Source organism: Protobothrops mucrosquamatus, unplaced genomic scaffold (assembly GCF_001527695.2).
Source record: "Protobothrops mucrosquamatus isolate PMUCROS unplaced genomic scaffold, P.Mucros_1.0 scaffold464, whole genome shotgun sequence".
Classification (NCBI taxonomy): Eukaryota; Metazoa; Chordata; class Lepidosauria; order Squamata; family Viperidae; genus Protobothrops; species Protobothrops mucrosquamatus.
Window position 1 is genome coordinate 299,100 of NW_015386785.1, and position 25,823 is coordinate 324,922.

General features: G+C 39.9%; 1 protein-coding gene across 1 annotated transcript in view; it reads right to left on the reverse strand.

Annotated features, from left to right (window-relative positions):
• The window catches only part of GUCY1B1 (guanylate cyclase 1 soluble subunit beta 1), an 84,920-nt gene extending 64,695 nt beyond the window's left edge, over positions 1-20,225 (reverse strand). Inside the window, exons 1-2 of the mRNA XM_015816543.2 lie at positions 20,090-20,225; positions 19,553-19,626 (exon numbers count right to left, since the gene is read on the reverse strand). Coding sequence (XP_015672029.1) covers positions 19,553-19,626; positions 20,090-20,092 — 77 coding nt within the window. The 5' untranslated portion in view covers positions 20,093-20,225. The remainder of the gene's footprint in view (positions 1-19,552; positions 19,627-20,089) is intronic.
• Positions 20,226-25,823: the final 5,598 nt, after the last annotated feature.

Genomic DNA, 25,823 nt, shown 5'->3' on the forward strand with positions numbered 1-25,823 from the left:
TTTGAGCTATCAACAAACGGGCAGCAGTTAAACAATACAACATCAAGTTCGTTTCTTTTACATCCAGATTATGTGTGATACCTAGGAGAAACAACTGAGGCAAAAAAATAATTCTTCTTTTAAAAACTTGTTGTAGATTCCACCATAATTTTATCCAAAAAGCTTTAATAACCTTACAAGTCCACCACATATGGAAAAACATCTTATCATTTATGGACTGGCTTGAATTCAAATGGACTGTTGAATACTAGGGGGAGGAATCCTGACTGCACATTATGATATAACCTTTCATGCATAAAATCTTCAGACCTTGCTTTGCTCTACTGCTATCACTAACTCTCAATAAAAGTTCCTTTTGAAACAATGCTTATTTCTAGATTTCTGCTTTCTTTGGCGACGTAGGTGAGGCAGGTCCTTACATGGACCCAGAAATCCCCAAGCAATATTGGGATCTTAGGGAGGTTTTTAGCAAAAAGGGGTCTGATGCACTCCCACCCCACCAGCCAACCAACTGCACCATCGAGATTCTCCCTGGGACCAGTTTGCTGAAACCCAAACTGTATTCTTTGACTCCCCAAGAATTGGAAGAACTCCGCGCGTTCATAGACAAAAACCTACAACGTAGATTCATTCAGCCAGCCAGGCCCCGGGTAGCTGCTCTGGTTCTATTTTGAGAAAAGAAACGTGGCTTCCTTTGCTTATGTGTGGATTATTGTTGGCTTAACACAGTCTGTGTGGAGAATGTGTATCCCCTACCACTAATGAAGGACATGCTAGCCCACCTAGTCAAAGGGATTTTTTTTATGAAAATTGGACTTATGAGAAGCCTATTACTGTGTCAAGATTAAGGAGAGGAATGTGGAAAACTGTGTTCAATTGCCCGCTGGGGTGTTTCCAATTCAGAGTGTTTCCCTTTGGCCTATAAGGCCCCCCTTATATTCATGCAGCTGATAAATGAAGTCCTGCATGAGCACCTGTACAACGGGGTGCTGGTATATTTAGATGATATTTTGATCTACACTGAAACGAGGGATGAGCATGTGAAGCTTGTGCAAGCACTACTAAAAAAATTATGAGCGGTCGAACTGTACACTAAACTCTCAAAGTGCGAGTTCCACCAAGACCTAGGGTATTGGATCTCACACAAGGGAGTGGAAATGGACCCAGAGAACATTAAGGCAGTGCTAGAATGCCCCTCCTTGCACAAGGAAGCAACTTCAAAGCTTACTGGGGTTTGCAAACTTTTACCGGCAATTTATTCCCTCTTTTGCACAAATCGCCTACCTATCACAAATCTATTAAAGATAAAAGAGGAGAGAAAGCCCAAATCTAGCTAGCTCTTAAAGTAGTCTATGGAATGTCAGGTAGCCTTCGAAAAACTGAAGTGACTGTTCATAGTAGAGCCCGTACTAAGGCACCCAAACCCAGATGTCCCCTTTGTTATCCAAGCTAGTGATGTGGCTGTGGGGGGAGTGTTGCTACAGGAAAGTTCCCAGGGGATCCTTCAACCCTGTGCCTATACCTCCAAAAACGAACTGACACAGAACAGAGGTGGGCAGTGTGAGAAAAGGAGGCTTATGCAGTTCAATGGGCACTGCTCACCTGGTGACATTTCCTAGAGGGATCTAAACACCCATGTGAAGTATGGACAGATCATAAGGACTTGGAAGCCTTAAAAAACCCCACGGAAATTGTCCCCTAAGCAAGTCTGCTGGGTGCAATACTTTAACTACTCTAACAGTGCTACATCCCAGGGGAATTCTTTTTTTAGCAGATGCCCTATCTCGGCTACCACAGTACAATAGTGCCAGGTCAGAAATCATCCAACCAGTCATTCTGTCAAACCAATTAGTAGCAGTAGTAATAACAAGAGGCCAGGCATCCCCTGCAAAATGCTACACAAACTGAGAACTGCCTTAAAAATGATGAATAGTTAATAATTAATAATATTAACTATTCAGGAATGCACTCTGAGGGATGGACTGGCCTTGATCGGGGCAAAGCTATATGTTCCTGCCCCTCTGCGTGCTACTATTTTGCAGATCTGCCATAACTCAAAAACGGCAGGACATTTTGGCTTTGTAAAAATATTGCATTTGGTCAAGTGGCAATTTTGGTGGCCATCCCTCAAAAAAGACACTGAGAGTTATGTGGCCAGCTGCCCAGTATGTGCTTTGGCTAAAACAGAAACCCATGGGATTACTACAACCAATGGTGAATCCCCATGTACCTTAGAAATAATTTTCTATGAACTTTATAGTAGAATTATTGGAGAATTCAGGGAACATGTAATTTAGGTGGTCACAGACTTATTTTCAAAACAAGTCCATTTCATTTCATGCCCCAAAATCCCATCAGCCTGCACCTTAGCTAAACTATTTGTATAACATATCTACCAGCTGCATGGCATTCCTGACTGCATCATCTCAGAGCTGGGGGCAAAATTCACTTCGCAGTTTGGGCACTAATTTTTGAAATTGATGGGCACCACTCAGGGCTTAAGCTCCTCCTATTACCTCCAAACAAATGGGAGTGCGAGACAGCCAACTCAGTGCTGGAACAATACTTCAGATGCTACATTATCAACAAGACAATTGGACTGATCTCTTGCCAATTGCAGAGGTGGCATATTATATCTCAGTACATAGTAGTACTGGATTTACTCCCTTTAAGGTAGCCTCAGGTTAGGACTTTGTTGCCACAAAGTCCCCGAGCTACCTCTGGAGAAACCCCAAGCTACCTCATTAATGGAGTAGATACAACAACTGCAAACTACATAGTAGAGGTGCGGAAAGCATACAAGCAGCAAGCCAATGAAAAACACACCAAACCAAAAGAGTTTAAAGTGGGTGACAGAGTATACCTTTCAACTAAATATATACAGTCTACCCAGCAATCAAAAAAATTGGGTCCTAAATACATAGGTCTATTCTCTATTAACAAAATTATAAATCCAATCAAAGTGCAATTAGAACTGCCAAAAAACCTGAAAAGTGTATTCCACTGTAGCTTACTAAAACCAGAAGTCCCCTCTCCCCTTCGTCCTCCTCATTCTCCATTTGTTCCCATTTTTATAGAGGGAGAGCAACACTTCAAAGTAAAAGAAATCCTAGACTCTCGAAAACACAAGGGGAAAGTACAGTATCTAATAGCATGGAAACATTTCCCTGCATCCCAATCTGAGTGGGTTGATGGATGTCATGTTCAGGCAGCCAAACTTTTGAATTCTTTCCACAAAAAATACCTCGACAAACCCTGAATGCCTCATCCCATTTAATTGCTTATTTAAATTTTCCTTTCTTTGTGTTCCAGGGTTAACCCCTTTGAAAGGGGGAGCCAAATGTCCGTTGCCTATCTTTGCTTTCTTTGATGCTCACTAGCAACCAAGGGAGAGGTGGCATTTGAGAGGGGAAGAGTACTGGTGGTGTGAAAGAATGCTGTGGGAATTTGGGGAGCGTGGACATTAACAGGAACCAGAGGTGCCAAACCAAGCCATCTTCCTGCTTTCAAGGATACCGGCCCTGGGAAAGGAATTTACAGTGGTGCCTGAGGCACCGGGTTCCCAAAACATCAGAACACAGCCTGATTGGACTACTCTCACAGGGAGGAGGATTTTGGACATTGGGGATTGCTTTCAATATATGATTTTTGTGTGGTTTTTCTTCATAGCTTGCCTAGCTCACATTCAGCATCTCTAGTAAAAGTACCTTTTCTTTAACATCCATGGAGTCAAGGGTCATTCTTTCCTAGGGAGCAGGCTGTGGCCAGTCTGACAAAAAGGCTCTAAACTTTTGCCTTGTGAAGGCTACTTTTACAATTCACATTTTTTCATAATGTGAAGAAATGCTACAATACATTTAGAAATACACAAAGTAAGCAAAAAAATCCAATATTCTAACTTCCTTCCATTTCCAATTGCCTCTGAATACATATATAAAAATATAAAAACTGCACATTTTTATCCAGTGAAATACACTTTCATTTATTAAAATGTATTGTCTTTATTGTAAAATTTATTGACAATGGGATACATTGTCTTTTATCTATGTGATGATTTGGCACTTACTTCTTAGGGAACAAACTTCAAGGAGGTAGAAGACAAGCTTACTCTGGCTCTTAAGAATATATGGGAATACTATAATGAGAATGGACTAAAACCTAATCCATCAAAAACTAATGTCTGCACATTCCATCTTAAAAACAAGCAGGCCAGATGCAGGGTCAAAATTATCTGGAATAGAATGAATCTGGCACATTGTGAGACACCATGTTCCCTTGGCATTACCCTGGACCAAATAATTAACTTTTGAAAGACATTGTTGCAATTTAAAGCAAAAGATCTCTACCCATAATAATCTCCCCAGAACACTGGCTGGAACTATAGTACTTGGGCTGCCCACCCCATTATTCTATGAATGGCCACACTTGCACTGTGTTACTCAGCGGCAGAATACACCTGCTCCATTTGGGTCTCGTCTGTGCACTCTACACAGGTGGATAGAGTGCTTAGTGATACATGTCGTATTGTTACTGGATGTCTGCACCCCACCCCACTTGGCAAACTATATCTTGGCAGGAATAGCCTTGCCAGGCATTAGAAGGACTGTGGCACAAGACATGGAATATGGAAAGATGTTACATGATCTGGCACACCCATTATTTGGCCAAGTATCCCCTACAAAAAGATTGAAATCAAGGAGCTTTTTAGACTGCACCGAGGAGATTGTTACCACACCTCAAATAGAAGAACTAAAAAGATGGAATGTAAAACATCTTTATGATTAGATAGAACTACCTGAGAAGCTGCCTGGAGGTTCAAAGGAGAAGTGGACAGTTTGGAGATATTTAAATAGACTGCACACTGGTTTGACTAGAACTAAAGACCACATGTTGAAATGAATGCTCCTTTCTGAGGATAAGGATATTTACTGCGAATGTGGCACTATTCAAACAATTAACTATCTTTTGCAGTGCCCCCTGAGACTGACATGCACAGAATGACTTGCTGGTCAGAAATACCTCTGCCATTATTATGGCCCAGCATTGGACAAGAACTATATAAATTTATATTTTTATTAAAGTTTTTAATTTTTTAAAATTTAAATTAATGATTTTTCTTTTCTAGTTTCTGCATTTTTGATATGAGACAAGAACACCTAGGCTGCAGCTCCTCCTCCATTTCTCAAGCTTATTCTCACAGACCATTACAATTCTGAAGTTCCCCTTCATTGTCTTTGCTGTTAATTCAGAACATTGCTTTGTCAATTATATATTGCCAAGGTAGAATACCCCAAATTTTTGTGACAGGAAATCTTGGGAAAGTGATTTTTTTTTCATCTTCAGCAAAATAGCAATAGTTTGCAATGGAAGCCCAAATATACAAGCTGTCAAAATATAATGTGTAATATTTGTTGTCCAACTTCCTGCAATTATGCTTATTTGTTTTTGTTTTTAGAATTATTTAAAATGATTTTGATAAATCCAACTCCTATATATATTCTTCCATCTTTTAATACATTTGCTATCTATTTTTCATGAGAATATTATTCAAATCAAATTGGAGGTTACAAATTTTAATATCAAAATAGATGTCAGGACTTTCCTTTATGTAAATCCATTGTCTCTGATGCATGTGACAGGGTGAGGGGTGGACGGAGTGCATATAAATAACTCCAATTAGTTAAGAGGAGCTGGAACATTTGGCAGTTGTTGCTGCTGATTACTGTTAAAGTCCAAGAGCAGGAAACCACATGAATCCAAATCCTCAGGAAGCAGTTGGAATATTTCTGAGAGATAAACCTTATGTTGTACTCTAATAAGATAAATGCTACTTTTAGCCTTCCCTTTTTAAGAGAGAAAAAAAGCAAGAACTATTGTTTTATAATTTAAAATATTTTTAAGCCTGGCTTTCATTGCACAGCTGTCAACAACAGCTGAAAATAAGAAAATTTCTTGTTCTCTTAGCGACCCTGTTTCTTTCTGTAGGTAGGTAAACACCAAACATTAACACATTAATTCATACAATGTTAACTGGTTTTTATATAAAAGCATAATAAATACTGTATGATAGATATAATAAATGTACATATCTAAAAAGACAGGAATGCTTTCAGAATTATTTTTTTTTTGTAGACCAGGGTTACTTGTTTCATAAAATAAACTATTCGAAAATAAATGATTGCTTGAGGAGCAACTGTAGCACAGGGCAGATGACTTTTTGCTTAACAAAACACTACACAGTATAATGTGTAACCGTCATTTCCTATTTTTAGGGGGGGGGGAATCCCCTTCATAGATTTCACCATGTATGGAAACCATGATCTACAACTCTGAACACACGCCAACCCACAGAATTGTCATGTTATTTAAAGCTTTACTTTAATATTAATTCTAAACTTCAATAGAAAAAGGTTAAAAAGATGTGTTTTCAGAATTAAATTTTTTTCCTAAATATTCTGATCTCAATAGACAGGAAATCACATGATATTTTGTTTTATTGAGATTATTTCTTTCTTTTGTATAGAAAAAAATCAATTCAAAGGCATGACTTAGTATTAGGACAACAGCTAATAGAGCTGTCCTCCCTCATAAGTGGCAAGCTATGCTCAGTGGCTATGATCTTCTGGTACTCTATCTGGTTGGTAAGTAAAAATTATTATATAGGCATTATAACTATGGACTAGTATAAACAGTAAATGCATTCTCCATTAGGATGCAAATCACACAGAACAGTTTTCTTGCTTTTTTCAGGAAGAAATGAAATTGAAACATGGATATGGGCTATCTAGTCAATTTCTGTATCTTGTATTTCTGTATTTGCCATTCTAGCCAAGATGATAAGAGTAGGTTTTAATTCTAACTATTCTTGAATTTTTAAACCTTTTGCCATCTGGATGCTGCATTACCATAGCACTAAAAGATTGACAATCTGTATCATACCAAGGGCTCATTTTTCCATTTTCAGTGCAGTCAATCATATTATATCAAGAAAAAGTGGTTAGTATAATAAAATGTGGATTCAAAAGCTCCTCTATGTTTTGTTGTGCAGTTTGATATTTTTATTTAGTATGTGTGTTAGAGCTGTTATTCTATTTGACAAAAATTTAATTAATATAATGAAATTAAACTCTAATTAATTTTTAAAAATCCATAGAACCCACATTAAACAAGTACAAACTCAGCCATTCACTACATATCAGTAGTGCAAGCAAAGAGAAAAAAGAACAATTATCCCTGAAATTTCATGAAATCATGAAACTGTCTGTTTTTCTTGACCTTTCGGTGGTCTATGATACTATCTGGAGAGAAGGACTTCTCAAACTAATCAAGGTTACATTTTATCATAACACCGTTGCCTTGATTGATAATATGTTGAATAACAGTTTATTTCAAGTTTTCACAAATTCAATAGAAGCAGATATCAAAAGTTGAATAACAGACTACCACAAGGATCAATGTTATCCCCTGCTCTTTTTAACTTGTACATCCATGACCTGCCTGAAACTGTTTCTCAGAAATTTATCTATGATGATGATATCAATTCACAGCCCTAAGAACTAACTTCAGTGATGCAGAGGACATCATCTCTCAAGATCTCTAGAAGCTGGATGACTGTTTCAAAAAATGGTGCCTCTAACCAAGCCTAACAAAAACAGAAGTAGCTACATTCCACCTCAGCAATAGGTACATAAATTACCAGCCTTCAGTGTTCCAGAACTGTATTTTACAATGTAATAACTCTCTGAAGTACCTGGAGATAACACTGGACAGATCACTAACCTTCCGGCAACACCTGGAAAAACAGCTGCAAAATTGAAAAGCTGCAACAATTTATTTGAATAGACTCGCTGAAAATCCTGGGATGCTGATGCTAACACCCTATGAACAGCGGCCTGGCTTTGATTTATTCCAGAACTGAATATTATGCCAGTGTATAGCTTAACAGTGCTCACATCCAGATAGTTGATGTTCATCTTCGCCAGACAATGAGTATCATCTCTGACATATTGCATCCCACTCTTACAAATACTTAGAAATATCATACTGTCTCACATTAGAAGACAACAAGCTCTCATTCAGCTATGGTCAAGGCTGCTGAACAAAAAGGCCCTCCCTGATCACCAGGACAATGCACAGCTTATCACCATGGTGGCGAACCTATGGCACGCATGCCACAGGTGGCACGTAGAGCCGTCCCTGTGGGCATGCACGCCATCGCCCCAGAGGGAGGTGGTGCCGGGCTGCTCCCCTCCCCCTCTCCACGTGCGCCAGCGCTTTTGCTTTCTTTCTCTGCACCAGGAGTCAGGGAGCAGCTGCAAGAACTGGGCGGGGAGAGGTCAGAAGCCAGAAGTGGCACAGAAAAAGAGGCAAACAGCCGGAGGCAAACAGCCGTGCCACACTGAAACCAGCCGTTTGCCTCCTCGCGTGTCACAGTTATGGGATGAAAGGTGCGGAGATGGGGAACATGCAGTGGCACAAGCCGAGCATCGGCTGGCTCCCATTCACCCTTTCCGCCATGTTGTAGGGCTGGATAGGGGAATGCAGCAGTCATGCAGAACCGCAGCCTGGAACAGCTAGCAGTCGGCAACGTGTGGTGGCTGGAGAGAAAGGGTGAGAAGGAGGAGAAAGCAGGAAGGGTCTCTCTCTCTCTCTCTCTCTCTCTCTCTCTCTCTCTGTGTATATGGAGAGGGGGGAGGGGAAGAGGAGGAGGAGGAAGCCGAGGTGTTACAAAAAAGGGGAGCTTCCCCCTTTCTTCCCCCCTTCTTTTTTTAACCTCCTCCCTCCATTCAGGTGCAGCTGGAGGAAAAGGGTGAGAAGGGGGAGAAGACAGGAAGAATTTTTGTGTGTGAGGGAGAGAGAGAAAGAGAGACTGAGCCAACAGGGAAGCAAAAGTATGGGGAAAGGAAAGCGTTGCAGAGTAAGCAAACTTACAAAAAGGGGATCTCTCTCTCAGTATCTCACACACACACACTTCCCCCACCCCGTTAATATAATCTCTTCCCCCACCCTCTTTAATATCATCTCTTCCCCCATCCCCTTTAATATCATCTCTTCCCCCACCCTTTAATCTCTTTCCCCACCCCCTTTAATATCATATCTTTCCCCACCCCCTTTAATAACATCTCTTCCCCACCCCCTTTAATATCATCTCTTCCTCCACCCCCTTTAATAACATCTCTTCCCTCACCGTCTTTAATATCATCTTTTCTCTCCTTCAGCAGGACCCAGGCAATGCCTCTCGCAGCTCCAGCTGAATCTCTGCCTGAAGACTGCGTGAGGCTGCCTGCAACCCCCAATCAGCTGAAGCTGCACGCACTGATCCTGGGCTCTCAGCAGGACCCAGGCAACATGCAGTTCCAGCTGACTTTCCCACAAGCCTGTGCGGCACTGCTGCCGCTTCACCTTATCCACTTTTACACTTTTTTTTTTACATTTTTTTACAGTGCTGTTCAACCCGTCGTATGCGTACCACCTGCCAGGTGCCAATGTACCACTAGTGGTATGCATACCACTGGTTGAAAAGCCCTGTCATGGATCACAGTTCCCATAATCTTGTGGCTATGCTGGCTAGAAATGCAATGCCTTATTTTCTCTGCAGTATGCACCTAGGAGGCAATAGGTCTGTGTGATTTAGATGTATTTAAACATTTATTTCTTCTGCCTAATTTATTAAATCAACATCTAATTCGAAATTAAATGTTTCAAAGAAATCCAGGGTGGTTTACAAAAAAACTCTCAAAGAGAGCTATTGTAAAGCATCACCAGCACTGCTTAAAACAATATTAAAAGTGTGTATTTTAAGAAAGAAAAATATTAGTAGTAATTTACTTAGTGCTGTTTGACCATAAAATGTGGTGTTGTTCTACATATGCCTCGCTGAACAGTGTTTGGAGTTGCCGCTAAACGGGTGAGGGATGCACTGTTCGTATTTTCCTTGGAAGAAAGTTCTATAATTGGGGTGCTGTCTCTGAGAAGGCTCTGCTCATGGCCACTGTTCTATAAACCAAACCAGGGGGACCATCTGGTCTAAATGGATGGTAAACATAGATGATTACGGGGCTGGGGGCTAAAACATATGACAAATGTTTATGGGAATTGGATGCGTCTAGCTTAGTGAAAAGGACTAGGGGTAGTGACATGACAACAATGTTCTAATATTGATGACTGCCACAGAGAAGAAGGGGTCAACCTATTTTCCAAAGCATCAGAAGGCAATAATAGATGGAAACTAATCAAGAAGAAAACCAACCTAGAACTAAGGACTTGTGAAAACAACTAACGAGTGAAAAGGCTTGCCTTCAGAAGTTATGGATGCTCCATCACTGGAGGCTTTTAAGTAGAGATTGGATAGTCCATTGTCTGGAATGGTATACGTCCCCTGCTTGAGCAGGGGCTTGGACTAAAGACCTCAAAGGTCTCTTCCAACACTCTTTGAGAGAAGCGCTTCCAACCTCTCCCCCTCCCCTTGTCCCTTCCTGGACACAGAGGGAGGGAAGGAAGGAGGGGAGGGAGGGAAACAGGAAGAAAGGGAAGGAAAGAAGGAGATGGGAATGAAAAGGAGGGAGGCAGGGAAGAAAGGGAGGGAGGGAGGGAGGGAGGAGATTGGAATAAGAGGGAGGGTCTGAGGGAAATCCTCCATTAGCACTTGGCCACCAGCAGCCCTGTTGCCCTTTCGCCATCCCCTGGTGGTCTCCCATCCTATTGCTGAGGATGCTTTGGTTACAAAGCCAGGTCTCCTCGCATGGAGAGGGAGTGGGCCTCCCTCTGACCCACACACTTTGCCCTCCTGCACCCACCATGAACAACCTGGCCAAGGAGAGCGAGCACAGAAGCAGTAGCCTTGAGGAGGAGGTAAACACAGCTGGGAACCCCCACGGGGAAGTACGGCTAGGGTAGGCAGGGCTGTGAATTCCTGGTGCCGTGGGACCTCAAGGGCCAGGCTGGGCGCTTGACCTCTGCTGCCCAGGGCTCCAGGCAGTCCATGCCACCGTCCAGGGCCCCCCTGCATGGCCTGAGGCTCAGTGAGGCTCCTCCAGTGGACCCACCCCCCTCCGCCGGAGACCCTCATCCGCCTCAGTCCTGCCCAGGCCCACCCTGACACGAGTGACGTTGGGCTGGCCACACCCACCCAGTAGGCCATGCCCACCCAGTAGGCCACGCCCATCCGGCACCCATGCAATAAATAAGTGGGGTTTGGGTTGCAGTTTGGGCACTCGGTCTCTAAAAGGTTTGCCATCACTGGCCTATCACAAGATTGAAATCAAGTAGACCAGTATGGAAAACAGCTATTCATTTAACTTCTACCCAGCTGAACCCTGAGAATGCCCGGAGAGAGGAATGGTCCATGGTACCTTCTTGTGACCTGACCTTCTTGGTGATCCCTCTACCAAACCACCTTGTTTTGATCTGCCTCACTCTGTCTGGTCGAAATTGAACAGAATTAGGTGTGATACTGGAAGAAGTGCCTCTGCTCAGTATCAACGGGGATGGAAAGATTCCCCATGTTGCAATTGTGGTGCTAATACACAAACTATTAAACATATTGTGCAAGATTGCCCATGATGTGCATTCTCTGGTTCACTATAAGATGTGCATGAAGCAGTACCAGAGGGGATCGCTTGGATAGCTGAACTGGACATCCAGTTATGAGGCCACTGCCATACCCCCCATATAAGTTTTATTTATAATTATGTGTATATATGCTTACTTCTATCATTTCTCATCATACACTAAATAAATAATAAATTGAAATCATTGATTTTATTTCTAATTCCTTCAACACATCTTCAGGCCATGTGCTTATGTTTATTACTTTATATTTATATCTGGAAACAAGAAGGAAAGAAAAATGAGATCTCATCAGTGGTGGGATTCAAATATGTGAATAACTGGTTCTCTGTATGGATGCCGCTTCCGGAAGTCCATTCTGGGCCTGGGCAACAAAAAATTAGCTACCGGTTCTGCCAAACTGGTGTGAACTGGCTGAATCCCACCACTGGATCTCATGCCTACTTGGAAAAAGTATTAGTGAATTACAGCGCCATTGTCTCAGAAAAGCTGACCTCAAGGATGAATATTATTGTGGATATTATAGAAAGACAGTGATGTTAGTTTATGGTAGCCAAAACTCAATATGGGTCTGGTAGCACCTTATCAAACTAATACATTTATAAAAAGGAATAAGCTTCTGTGTCACCATTCTATCACCTTTCTCAGTATCTCAGCAATATGTGATTTATTAGGCACAATCTATTTAACTCTACATTATGCAATGTATTTGTGGTAATAAATTCACAATGAGTCAGTATAAACTAAGCATATTTGCGTAGAATTTTACATGAAGCTGAGGTGATATCTCAAATTAAGATAAACAAAAAAACATTTTTGTAAGCAAATAGATAATTTGACAATAACAAAATAATAAGACCCCTAGAAGAATATATTGTGATGACTACAATATTGTTGTAAAAGCAAATAAGATGTTTTCTTTTATCTGAAGGCCACTTTATACAATGACAGATAATAAAGGAAAATAAGTATTGATCTCAGGGAAGGGAAGAAAAGGGAAAGTTTTTTATTACATCTTCATTAAATGACACAACTTAAATACTTGTTTCAGACAGCTTGGTGTTATATATACATACCATTTGCTCAATCAGATCATGATACATGTGTTGTCATGTTAACATTATCATGGCTTGTTATGGATGCTACTATATTCATATGAAATCTCTTTGTTTTTGCAGATCCAACATCACTTTGGGCACATACAAACAGAACATCCACAAGGACAGACAATTATATCAAAATTGTCAGCATGATCAGGCAATTGAAGCCTCATTCCTTCTTCATGCACATAAAAGGGGCACAATCCTGCCTGCCCAGTCCTGCCTGCCATTTTGATATTACTGACCAGATGCCCTCTGTCATGATAGAATACATTTAATTGGGGAAATAAGATACTGAAATTCTGGAAATTTGGAAAGAATTAATTTGGAAATTTGGAAAGCTAATAGAGTAAAAGTAGACGGCATCCTTATGAACTCTGGATATAAAATTATTTTAAAACAACAAACAGAAATATTACTTAGATTGTTAAGTATCATCCGATTTCACTCCATGCAGAGACTGACCTTTTCATTTACAGCAAGTATTTTGTTTTGTAAATACTGTAAATCATTTACATTCTTATGAAATTGTGAGTCATAAGAGATTTTGTCCCCAATGAAATTTAAAATTAAATGAAACCACTGTAGGCAGTATTTGGATGCAAGAGTCATTCTTATGCAAATTAATTAGCTGGGTAGAGATGCAGTAGTGAAATAGATGACAACTAATATGAGGTTGCATTCCAATAAGCTGAGAATTTTATGGTAGGATGATTCCTAGATATGAGAATTAGTAAGTCTGTCAATGTTATATTTCTCAGAAAGAATGGATATATTGTTTGGGAAATTGCAACAAGCTTCACTGTCATTAAAAGTTCAATTAACCTTTTGGCCAGAGTACCTATTATCACCTTTCTTTCTTAGCTAAGATAGCTGGCTACTAGTTAATCCATTTAACATATTTTAACATATTAACAATATAGATTAACATATGTACTGTAACACACTGCACATGAGACTGTATCTATGCTTGGTTTGGAAGTGATATCTTGTCTTCTCTCTGGAATATCCTACCATATTATCCCCTTTGGGTCCTTCCCTATATGGATGAATTATTTTGTTTTGTTCCCCACCCTGCATAGTTATTTTAATAAATATATTTTATGCAATATTAATTTACAGTATTTTGTTACTTATTTTAACGCTTTTATTATAAACTGCTTTAAGATATGATTACTTTGGACAAAATTATGTTAAATGCATTTTTATGACCCTGTAATTCCTTAATTTGGAGTAGAGTCAGGGCAACTAGATGGAGCTGAGCGTTTACTGGCCAGATGGCCTTCCTGACACCATGCAGATTTCAGGAAATATTTTTTCTTTGCACCCTAGGAGAGAAACATCTACCACTACCTAGGATTGAATTTTCAGCCTTCTGAATGGGATGCAAATGTTTTCACCACACTGCTCTTATGGTAGATACAAAAGAAAATCATTTTTTTAAGAAAATAATATTTTTGTGCACTTATGTAAAATACATAGGTCAGTGGTTCTCAACCTGTGGGTCAGGACCCCATTTGGGGTCGATCGACCATTTCACGGGGGTCGCCAAGCAAGGCTGTTCTCCATTTTTTTTGTCCGCCATTTTTTTTGTCCGCCATTTTTCCCCCCTTTTCCGGCAGGTGCCTTACCTCCCTTGGGCTGGGCCAGCTGGTGGTCGGCCTGCTCCGTCTCTGCCGCTTGCCAGCTATGCCTCGGCCGGCGCAGGGGGCGGAACCACGCATGCGCGGCGCTCCCAGGCAGGGAAAGTCCTCGACTCACGACCGGTTGGGTAGTCCTCGACTTACGACCGGTTTAGTCCTCGACTTACGACCGGTTTAGTCCTCAACTTATGACCGGTTTAGTCCTCGACTTACGACCGGTTGGGGTCGCGGCATTAAAAAGGTTGAGAACCACTGACATAGGTGGACAAAAATATGATTTTTGCCTTTTATAGTCCGTAAGAAAATTGAATCCTTTAAGATCTAGTTTGAAAATAAATCAGGTCAGGTTTGACTCACTGGGAAAGTTCACACAAAAGAATGTAGGTAATCTAAAACAGGATACAAAAGAGTGGTTAGTCCTGCTATACAGGTTTGCTAAGCATTTGTGTGTGTATTTTTAGGTGTATTGTTTTGTTTCTGTCTTAGAAATGATGAATCTTCTGTTTCACTTTAAACAATATTGTTCTGGTTCACTTTGTGTAAATGAAAGAACTGAGCTGCAAAACTCTGAAATCTCATGTGGCTTACACCTCTTAAGAGCTAAGCCCCATAAACTCAATTATTTTTAGCAGATAATATATATTGCACTGTCAAATATTGTGTTTATGAAATCTAACTCATTTGGCAAAGATCCCATGGAAGGACTAGAAGAACTGAATGTTGAAATAGCTAAATAAACCTCTCTTTTTACCTCTTTAGTTAATTAAATTAGTATAATTCAGTTTAATGTTATGCCTGCCATAACACAAATTTAATTAAGAAAATGGAAATATATATTTGTCATAGGCAGAGGTTAAAGTTGGGCATACTACTTCATCACTATTACATTAATCATAAGGGAAGCAACAGTATAAAAGACAAGGAACCTACATGAGAAACATAATTTACTTTCTGAAAGAACAATATGAATTTCTTATCATGTGATATACTGTAGATAGAAATTTACTATTAGCAGTTTGTCAAAAATGTGCCTGAAACACAAGATTATGATTTGTATTTCATTTCCATTTTTCCTGTTTCAGGATGATGATTTTTTAAAACCTGTTCTTACTAATCTATTTCCTCTGGCATACATTTTGATCCTCAGGAGGCTGACAAGATAAATGTGACTGAAAGTAACTGCACTTTCAGAAATATGTAAATTTTGGATGGAGAAACGGCTGTATGTTAAAAACTCAATCATTATAAAAAGTGAGTTCATTGTGTAACTACCTACTTAGTTACACAATGAGCATATTTGGAAGATCCAGGGAAGAAATCAAACATCAACAGAGAAGCTAATGTATGTGTGAAGAACATCTCATATTCTATCACTAGCATGTCCAGGTAGAATTTTAAAAAATCAAATGCCTATGATCCCAGGAATTAACTGGCAGTTAACATAAAAGGGTTTTCTAAATGAATTGGGGGACTGATTCATGAAGATGGGTCTCCTTCTGTAAGTAAAGGTCTAGGAGCATTGAATGCACAGAAGAACAACTACTTGATAAACTAAAATATCAAAACAAAAATGAATTAATATGGTTTTTCTCCTATCACTAAATGTTACTGCTCTTTTGCATCTTCCTGAATGAAGACAAATGAAGAAAGCTGAAAGCCTTCTGAATTGTTCTTCCTCCCTTTTCCTATTATTTTTAATTAAAGGAAAGTAAATCTAATTAAAAGTCTATTTGAAAAAAGTTATCTTACTCAAATAGTTTTTTGTCTCTTTTTTCTCTGTCTGTGCATACTTACGTACATTCACAGAACGTGTATTTTGGGGTTAGTTATAGAGGTTTTGTTTTTGGCAATAACATCAAAATAAATTTCCAGAGTGTTCTGGAATGTTTTTTTTCAGCTTTTCAGTTTAGTTTCTTACTGGTCTTTAATCCAAGTGTAATCAGATCCAATTTGTGCTTATCTTTCATGGACAGCCAAATGTGCCAAAGTGCAAAGGAGCATCCAACTGCCTGTGTGGGATGCTGGTCATAGATTGAGTTAAGGCATGTAAAACCAACTACTGTCCCCAGAAAATAGTGGACTGTCCTTTGGTCAATGTCTTCAAGCTGAAGCTAGCCAGTATGTTAATTGAGATTCCTTCAGCATATAAATTAGATTCTAATCTCAATAGCCATTTCCAACTCTATGATTTCACATTTTCTATACATGATTGACAACATTTAACCCAGTTATGAAGGGATGATTCAGACATCCTGGATAAGATCGTATCTTATTTATATGTACACAAAGTGTAATGCAGTCTCCCAAGTGAAACTATTTGTTTGAATGAGGAATTGTGCCAAATGACAAAATGATAAGCATATATATAGTCATTTCATAAAACAGAATGTGCATATTCCTGCCCATTAACAAGTGGCATTCAATTATGGCAAAGAGAAAGAAAAAAGATGTAACTTATTAAGTGAAGTTTCGTCTAGGGCAGTCTTTCTTAATCTATTTACCATAGAAGAACCCTTGAAATAATTTTTAGGCCCTAGCAATTGAATTGTAGCATGTCAAAATTTCCACAGTTGCAAGCATTAACATCATGTAGTGCATGAGTTTCTAAATATATATTTTTAATTACAATATCTAAGATTCCATAGAAGCCCAGTTGGCCTCGAAATTAGAAAATCCCATTTTTCTAAGAGTCTTAGAAAAGACCCTTAAAGCTTGTTATTTAAAACCTATAGCCAGCTGCCACATTTGCAACCAACATGTTAAAAGAATGTCTTTTTCTATTCTTTTTCCATATATTTTTGGGGTTGTGTTGGCTTTGTGATTTGGGCTAGTTTGCATACATTGATTTTAATATAGCAATCAGACTATGCTATAATTTTTGAAAATTAATATTTAACAAAAGCATGGCTATAAATTTGCATATATGACAAACAGCATATAAGTCTAACACAATACTTCTATAAATCCATAGAAAATTATATCTAATCACTTGCCCCACATAAGGTCCATTTAAGATTTTCCAACACCAAATTTATTAAAGCCCATTTAAGATTTCCCAGCAACAAAAATAATATATGATGAACATATATTAATTTTTGCAGACCCAGAGCAACCAATTCCTCAAAAAATAATAAATCATCTCAGGAACATTAGAAATCATTGGATTAGCAATAATAATTTCTCTGCTCAAGTTATATCCTAATTTTATGCATAATGGGATAATGCTTATATTAGATCTAATAATATATATAACCTTCAAATAGAATGGTTTTGCATTTTACAGAATTCTTCTTAGGATGATAGAATGGATGGCTTTCTGTTGCTGGCCTGTTTGCATCCACATACAAATAACAACAACAACAACAACAACAACAGAGTTGGAAGGGACCTTGGAGGTCTTCTAGTCCAACCCCCTGCTCAGGCAGGAAACCCTATACCATTTCAGATAAATGGTTGTCCAGTCTCTTCTTAAAAACTTCCACTGTTGGAGCATTCACAACTTCTGGAGGCAGATTGCTCCACTGATTAATTGTTCTGTCAGGAAATTTCTGCCTAGTTCTTGGTTGTTTCTCTCTTTTATTAGTTTCCATCCATTGCTTCTTGTCCTGCCTTCAGGTGCTTTGGAGAAAAGCTTGACTCCCTCTTCTTTGTGGCAACCCCTAAGATATTGGAACACTACTATCATGTCACCCCTCGTCCTTCTCTTCATTAAACTAGACATACCCAATTCCAGCAACCGTTCCTTATATGTTTTAACCTCCAGTCCCCTAATCATCTTTGTTGCTCTTCTTTGTACTCTTTCTAAAGTCTCAATATCTTTTTTACATAGTGGTGACCAAAAATGGATGCAGTATTTCAAGTGTGGCCTTACTGAGGCATTATAAAGAGGTATTAACACTTCACATGATCTTGATTCTATTCCTCTGTTAATGCAGCCTAGAACTGTGTTGGCTTTTTTTGGCAGCTGCAGCAGACTGCTGACTCATATTTAAGTGATTGTCCACTAGTACTCCGAGATCCCTCTCACAGTTACTACTATTGAATGAGGTACCCACCTATACTGTACCTGTGCATTTTTCTTGCCTAAATGTAGAACTTTACTTTTTTCACCACTGCATTTCATTTTGTTAGATAGCACCCAATGTTCAAGTCTGTCAAGATCCTTCTTTATCTTAAGCCTATTTTCTGGAGTCTTGGCTATTCTTGCCAGCTTGGTGTCCTCTGCAAATTTGGTGAGTTTCCCATCTATCACCTCATCTATCCCCTCAAGTACACAAGTTGTTTTGTATTTAGCATCTACAAAGGCATATAGCAAACCTGCAAGCTTGTATTCTAATAGTTGATCCTAATAAAATTAAGAACATAATTACTGCAGTCTGTTGATGTGATTAAAGCACCAGTCTAGAAGCTGGGAGAGCATGAGTTCTAGTTCCATCATAGGCACAAAGCCAGCTGAGTGATCTTGAGACAGTCTCTTTCTCTCAGCTCTAGGAGGCAATGGCAAACCACTTTTGAAATCTTGGTGAGAAACTGCAGGGGCTTGTCCAGAGAGTTGCCAGGAGTCAAGACTGATTCAAAAGCACCAAAAAGCATGTTCTGTGTCTTTTATATATTGTTTATATATTGTTTTTGCAAACCTAATGCATATTTACTTAAGAGGTTACATCAAGGAAGCAAAACAGGACATAATTCCAGGTAAGGGAGAACCAGAAAAAGGTACTTGAAAAAGGTGCTTCATCCTGCTTGAAAAATTCATGGAGCTGGACCTACTCTTTCCTGAAAAATAGCTGCTGTAACTAGAAATGCTAAAAACTTAAGATGTTATTCAACCTCTCCCCGTGGAGATTGTCAACCCTAAATGTTTTGGCTGCCTGTTTTGTTTTTCCCATCAACTTTGTGGTCAGAGTGAGCCATGAAAAATGGTCACCTCTTCCCATGACAAGCTGCTCTCACCTCCTCTTCCACCAGCACTTCTCTCCCTCCTGCACCCTTCAGAGCGTGAGAACCAGGCAAAGTAATGGCCTGGAGAGAGTCCCACCAGCAGAAACAGACTCACTTCTCAGCTCCACCAGGCATGAGACAAGGAAGAGGAAGAGCCTACGGAAAACTTTCACCCCACTTCCTGATAAGAAACAAGGAAGCAGAGCCAGTTCCAGTGGGGAAATGACAGTGTTTTTCTATGCACACATTTGGCCCTGAGGTTTTTCAGGTAAAGCTGAAGCCCACATGGCTTCTACTTACTTGATGTCTTCCCAGATTTCAGGGCCGTAATTCCGAATCACCAGCAGCTCCAGGGCGTGATTGACAAAACCATACTGTGAAAGATAAAAGCCGGGAAAAGTCTTTCATGGCTAGAAGGCTTTGGAACACTTAAGAGTAGCAAAGGGCAAGAGGGAAAAGATGGGTGGAAGCCGGAGAAAAATCCAAGTTGGGTTCAAAAGAAGCAAGAGACTAGGTAGGAAAGCTGGCAACTGTCCCTTCACCTACTCCAAGTATTTAATACTTATTCAAGACAAAATTGAATGACCCACTGAAGGCGGAGCTATTGCACAGAAGGGGAGGGGGAAGGGAAATGCGAGAGACAATCCGGACTGGGACGGATAGGAAGGAGCAGGGTGGGCCGCTGCATCGCTCCGCTTGCACTCCTTTTCTCCTTCGGAGCTCTTCTCTTCCTATCTTCCCCCCATCTCCCACCTCAGCACCGCGCATCTTTTCCTTCCCCACAAGACGAACCAGCACCCTCCGACGGGCCCTTGGAAGCGTCGCATTCACACTCACCATCGCGTCTGCGGTCTACCCTTCCCCGGCTTCGCGGGGATACCGTTCCAGCAACGGCTTAGCGAAGCAAAGGCTGAAGAAGAGCAGGCAACCAGCAGCTCGGCGCGACAGCCGCCCACGCGGGCACCCTCTGATTGTCACCGGACCGTAGCCAATCGCAAGATCAGCCAAGAGGGTGACTTCCAATCAGAAGCAGAGGAGGAATTTGGGTATTCTTCTGGCTCCGGGCGGGGGACGAGAGAGGCCGGGGGAGGAAAATTGATTAGAGGGCAGGAGAATGCGGGCTGATGTACATAAAGCTGGCAAAGGCGTGAATCCCTCGACTGTGGGAGGGAGAAGAAGATGCGAAACCTCGCATTATAAGTGTTCACGTGTGATGCCCCTAATGCGGTGAGAGCAGGATCTTCCCTGTTTCGCACATTCAGACCGCTTTCTCCAGCAATATTAGATGATGCCCGGTCGCCTTAGTTACCAGTTTGCTTTTTTTCTGATTAATATAGAAATGTACCTTTCTAGAAACTGATTTTTTTCAATCTTGTAGGGAAACTGTCTCCGTTATATTTCATTGCCTTAGCTTACTTGAATGAATAGAGTCAATTCTATCCATGATTTCATCTCCAGGAAGTACAGTATACACATTCTTGTAATGGAAATCTGTTACATTTTTATTTATTTATTAAATTTGGTGGCCGCCCATCTCGCCATAAGGACACTCTGTGTAGCTTCCAAGATTAAAATAAAGCCATAAATATATGAATAAATAGATAAAATTACATTAAAATTAAAAATGCAAGTTATAACTAAAGATGGGGAGGAAGAGGGGAGAATGAGGGAGAGGGGAAAACTGCTATTAGTTGATCAACTGCTAGTGTGACATTTCCCCATTGGAACCCCAAGCCAACTGGCAGAGCCAGATCTTCAGGCTTTTGCGAAAGTCTAGTTCTCCAATCCAGGTCTCCAACAAGCTCAGGGATGCTGCTTCTTGATCCTTAGATATTCTGCCCCCTCAAGAACTGGACATTACAGATTGTCCCTTTACAGTCTTTTTCAGTTCATTTCAGCTGCCAATTGACAACAAAGATGTGGATTCTGTTGTAGTTTAGACCTTATTAATAATTGCATACGGAAGAGCCAATCTGACAGCACTCAACTGAAATTATAATTACAGCTGAATGAGCAGGATTAATAATATTAGCATAGACTGTTCCCAAAGGAAATGGGAAAATGCTGTCATTATTTACCAAATTGTTTCATGATTAAAATGAACATTAAAAACGGGGGCTAAAAACCATAACATTTTCCAAAATTATATCTGTACATAGATGGGAAGCATTAAAACAAGGATAAGGGATATGAACCACTTCATTACTGAATTACAACTTTTTCAACCATCATGGATTATGGTGAGGAATATTGGTAACTATAATAGAACATTATTTTGAAGCCTACAGTTTCCCCACCCACTGGAATGCCAAATGTTTCAAAAATATTTCTTAAGGTCTCATTTAAAATGTTTCCTTCTGCCCTCCCCAGGTCTTCTGAGATCCATTTTAAAATTGCAGTAATGTACTGTACTATACTGTCTTGCAAAAGGCATTAGAAATTGTTCATGATATATTGAAAAATTGTATGAAATAAATTGGCAGAAATAAATTGAGAAATGATATTGGTGCCTTCTATTTCTTGGAAATAACTGATAAAGATATGGAGTACAATGATTCAAAGCAATAGTGTGAATTCAGAGGTATGTTAATATTGGATTTTTAATTATACTGTGATTATTAACATCTATGAAGTAGAAAAGGAGAAACTGTAAGGTATTAGATATGCTTTGGTGATGATGCAAAATTAGCCCTTATCAGGATTATTCAAGTTTCTCATTATCTAAATTTATTACATTTTATTGCAAATTATGGTTCAATTCAAATCACTCCCTTCCAATTTTCAGGTTATTGGTTTAAGTAAAATGAAATATGAATCCAAATTCTCACTGCACCTAGATTGCAATTGACTAGAAATAAGTGATTTGATTAAAAATCTGCAAAACAGCCAAACTACACATCCAGTATAAAAAAGTGACATCTAATCAAAGAAAATTTTATTATGATCGGTTTGTTGTTGGAATATAAGATAATCAAATGATTTTGCCAGGCTGATTCACAATTTACAGATTACTGCATTCATTTTCTATATTTATAACCTACACTTTTCTGCTTCATCTGAACTTTTCTCATACTAAATTTATAAAATGTGATATGTGAACTTATGAATTTATTTCAAGGATTTTGATGTGTTTCTCACAGGCCTATGTTTATAAAAACAGGGAAAAAGCAGAACTACTCAATTCGTTTTTTTGCATCTGTATTTACACAAAGGGGGAAAAAAGGCCAACCTATCAAAAACAGTACCGTAAAAAACAGATTAGAAACACAAGTTAAGATAGGGAAGAAAATGGTAAGTGAGCACCTGTCCACCCTAGATGAGTTCAAATCACCAGGACCAGATGGACTACACCCCAAGGTTCTGAAGGAACTGGCAGATGTGATCTTAGAACCACTGAACTATGCTTTCTGGAGCACTGGGGAACTACCAGAGGACTGGAAAAGAGCTGATGTAGTTCCCATCTTCAAAAAAGGAAAAAAAAATGGATCCAGGAAACTACAGACCTATCAGCCTGACCTCAATACCTGGGAAGATCTTGGAATCAAGCAATGAATCAGCAAACACCTTAAGGCAAACAAAGTCATTACCAAAAGCCTACATGGATTTGTCAAAAACAGATCATGCCAGACAAATCTTATTGCATTCTTTGACCAGGTGACAAAATTAGTGGACCAGAGGAATGTTGTGGATATAATTTACTTGGACTTCAATAAGGCATTTGATAAAGTAGACCACAACCTACTACTTGATAAGAAAAATGTGGGTTAGACAGCATCACCACCAGATGGATTCATAGCTGGCTGACTGGCTGTACTCAGCATGTGGTCCTCAATGGAACTGCATCTACATGGAGGGAAGTGTGTAGTGGGGTGCCCCAGGGCTCTGTTCTGGGCCCAGTGCTCTTCAACATCTTCATCAATGATTTGGATGAGGGGATGGGGAACTTATCAAATTTGCAGATGACATCAAGCTGGCAGGAATAGCCAACACTCCAGAAGATAGGCTTAAGTTAAAGAAGGATCTTGACAGACTTGAACATTGGACGCTATCTAACAAAATGAAATTTAGGCAAGAAAATCCAAATACCACATATAGGTGGTATCTTGCTCAATAATAGCAACTGTGAGAGGGATCTCGGAGTCCTAGTGGACAGTCACTTAAATATGAGCCAGCAGTGTGCTGCAGCTGCCAAAAAAGCCAACACAGTGCTAGGCTGCATTAACAGAGGGATAGAATCAAGATCATGTGAAGTGTTAGTACCACTTTACAATGCCTTGGTAAGGCCACACTTGGAATACTGCATCCAGTTTTGGTCACCACGATGTAAAAAAGATACTGAGACTCTAGAAAGAGTACAGAGAAGAGCAACAAAGATGATTAGGGTACTGGAGGCTAAAACATATAAGTAACGGTTACTGGAATTGGGTATGTCTAGTTCAGGGGTGTCAAACTGCCAGCTCGCGGGCCGGATGCATCATAGTGAAACCGCGCCCACCCCATTGCCGGTAATGGCAAAAAAGTCATGATACGTCATGACATGTCACGTGACATTGCGAATTTGACACCCCTGGTCTAGTTTAATGAAGAGAAGGACGAGGAGTGACATGATAGCAGTGTCCAATATTTCACATAGAAGAGGGAATCAACTATTTTCCAAAGCACCTGAAGGCAGGACAAGAAGCAATGGATGAAAACTAATCAAGGAGGGAAGCAACCTAGAACTAAGGAGAAATTTCCTGACAGTTAGAACAATTAATCAGTGGAACAACCTGCCTCCAGAAGCTGTGAATGCTCCAACACTGGAAGTTTTTAAGAAGAGACTGGACAGCCATTTATCTGAAATGGTATAGGGTTTCCTGCAGAGGGTTGGACTATATGACTTCCAACGTCCCTTCCAACATCATTATTATTATTTTTATTTTTATTATTATTATTATTATTATTATTATTATTATTATTATTATTATTATTATTATTATTATTATTTCATACAAAATCTCTGCACTGTCAAGGCAACTCTCTCTCTCTCTTTCTCTGTGTGTGTTAGTGTGTCAATGTGTCAGTCTCTCCATTCATCCACATAAATTGATTCCTGAGTCTACAGGAAATTCATTATAGAAAAAGAATATGGGGGGAGGAGTTCTTTTGATATCAGTATTCCCATCCCTCAAAATGGCACTACTCCATTTTCTCTAGACATCTTCAATTGACTAGACTAAATCAACCTGAAACAATCAGACAATCTGGATTTTAATGCTATATACCAGGGGTCCCCAACCTATGGGCCGCAGCCCACTACCGGGCGGTGGCCTCCTGGCCAGCGGGCCATGGAAATGGCTGGCCAGTGCGTGCATATGTGCGTATGCACTCCCTCCACTTGCGCTACACCTGTGGCCCCACTTGCACATATGTGCAGGCGCAAATGGGGCTGCTAGCGCTGGGCAGGTGTGTGCGGCCCATTTGCACATGTGCGAACGGGGCCGCTAGCTGCCATGGGGAGGTGCATGGCCATTCACGCATGCGCATGGCACTAGCTCATAGCGCATATGCAAACGCAGCCACCAGTGCACCAGTGCATGTGGCCCTATTTGTGTGTGCCCGCGTGCACACACCAATTTGGAAGTTGCTCTCCTTCCCTCCGGGCCGCAAGCCCGGAAAGGTTGGAGACATCTGCTATATACAATGAATTGTAATTCTACACTGAGCCATGGTGGCACAGTGGTTAGAATGCAGTATTGCAAGCTAACTTGCTCACTGCCAGGAGTTTGATTCTGAATGGCTCAAGGTTGACTCAGCCTTCCAACCTTCCAAGGTCAGTAAAATGAGGACCCAGATTGTTGGGGGCAATATGCTGGCTCTGTAAATTGCTTAGAGAGGGCTGTAAAGCTTTCCAAAATACAGTACCTGGTTGGTCATCCAGTGTTTTCTAATGATAAATTTGAACTTGATTTCTTCTACACAGAAATCATTATCTGTATTGTCAAGATTATGTATCTATTTGGGACTTTCCTTGCATCCCTTATCTAGTGCATTTGTAGTGCAATAAAATTGAATGCTTGTCACCTTTTGCCAGCCTTTTCATTAAAAGACAATTTTGAAGACTGGTTTAGCTGATTATTTTACTTTACTACTTTTTTATTTCAAGTATACAGTATGTCATCAAGCTACATACTTTTTAAATTGATTTAAGTGTGACATAAAACTTTATTTAACATTCAGCTTTGCTGAATAAATTTCCCCAAATGGAATTATTTCTTCTGTCCTTTTATGGGGCAATTCCTGCTATTAGCACAACATATTAAAAATTGAGCAGTACCACAGACAAAGCCAGTATTCTCTGATATGTTGTTTCTGAGCTAGTTGGTGAAACTGCTTGATTAATCCAATGATGTCTTTTTTCTTTCCTACCTTTCAACCAGAGATGAAAGCTTATTTATTTCAGAGTTTCCAGAGAACTATGTGCCAGTTATTCCCAGAGCCAGATATTCCTAATTCAGAACCAGTTGTTTAAGAATTACTTCAGCAAAGAGACTATCAAGACTATATAAAATAATGAAAGGGTTAATTGGAT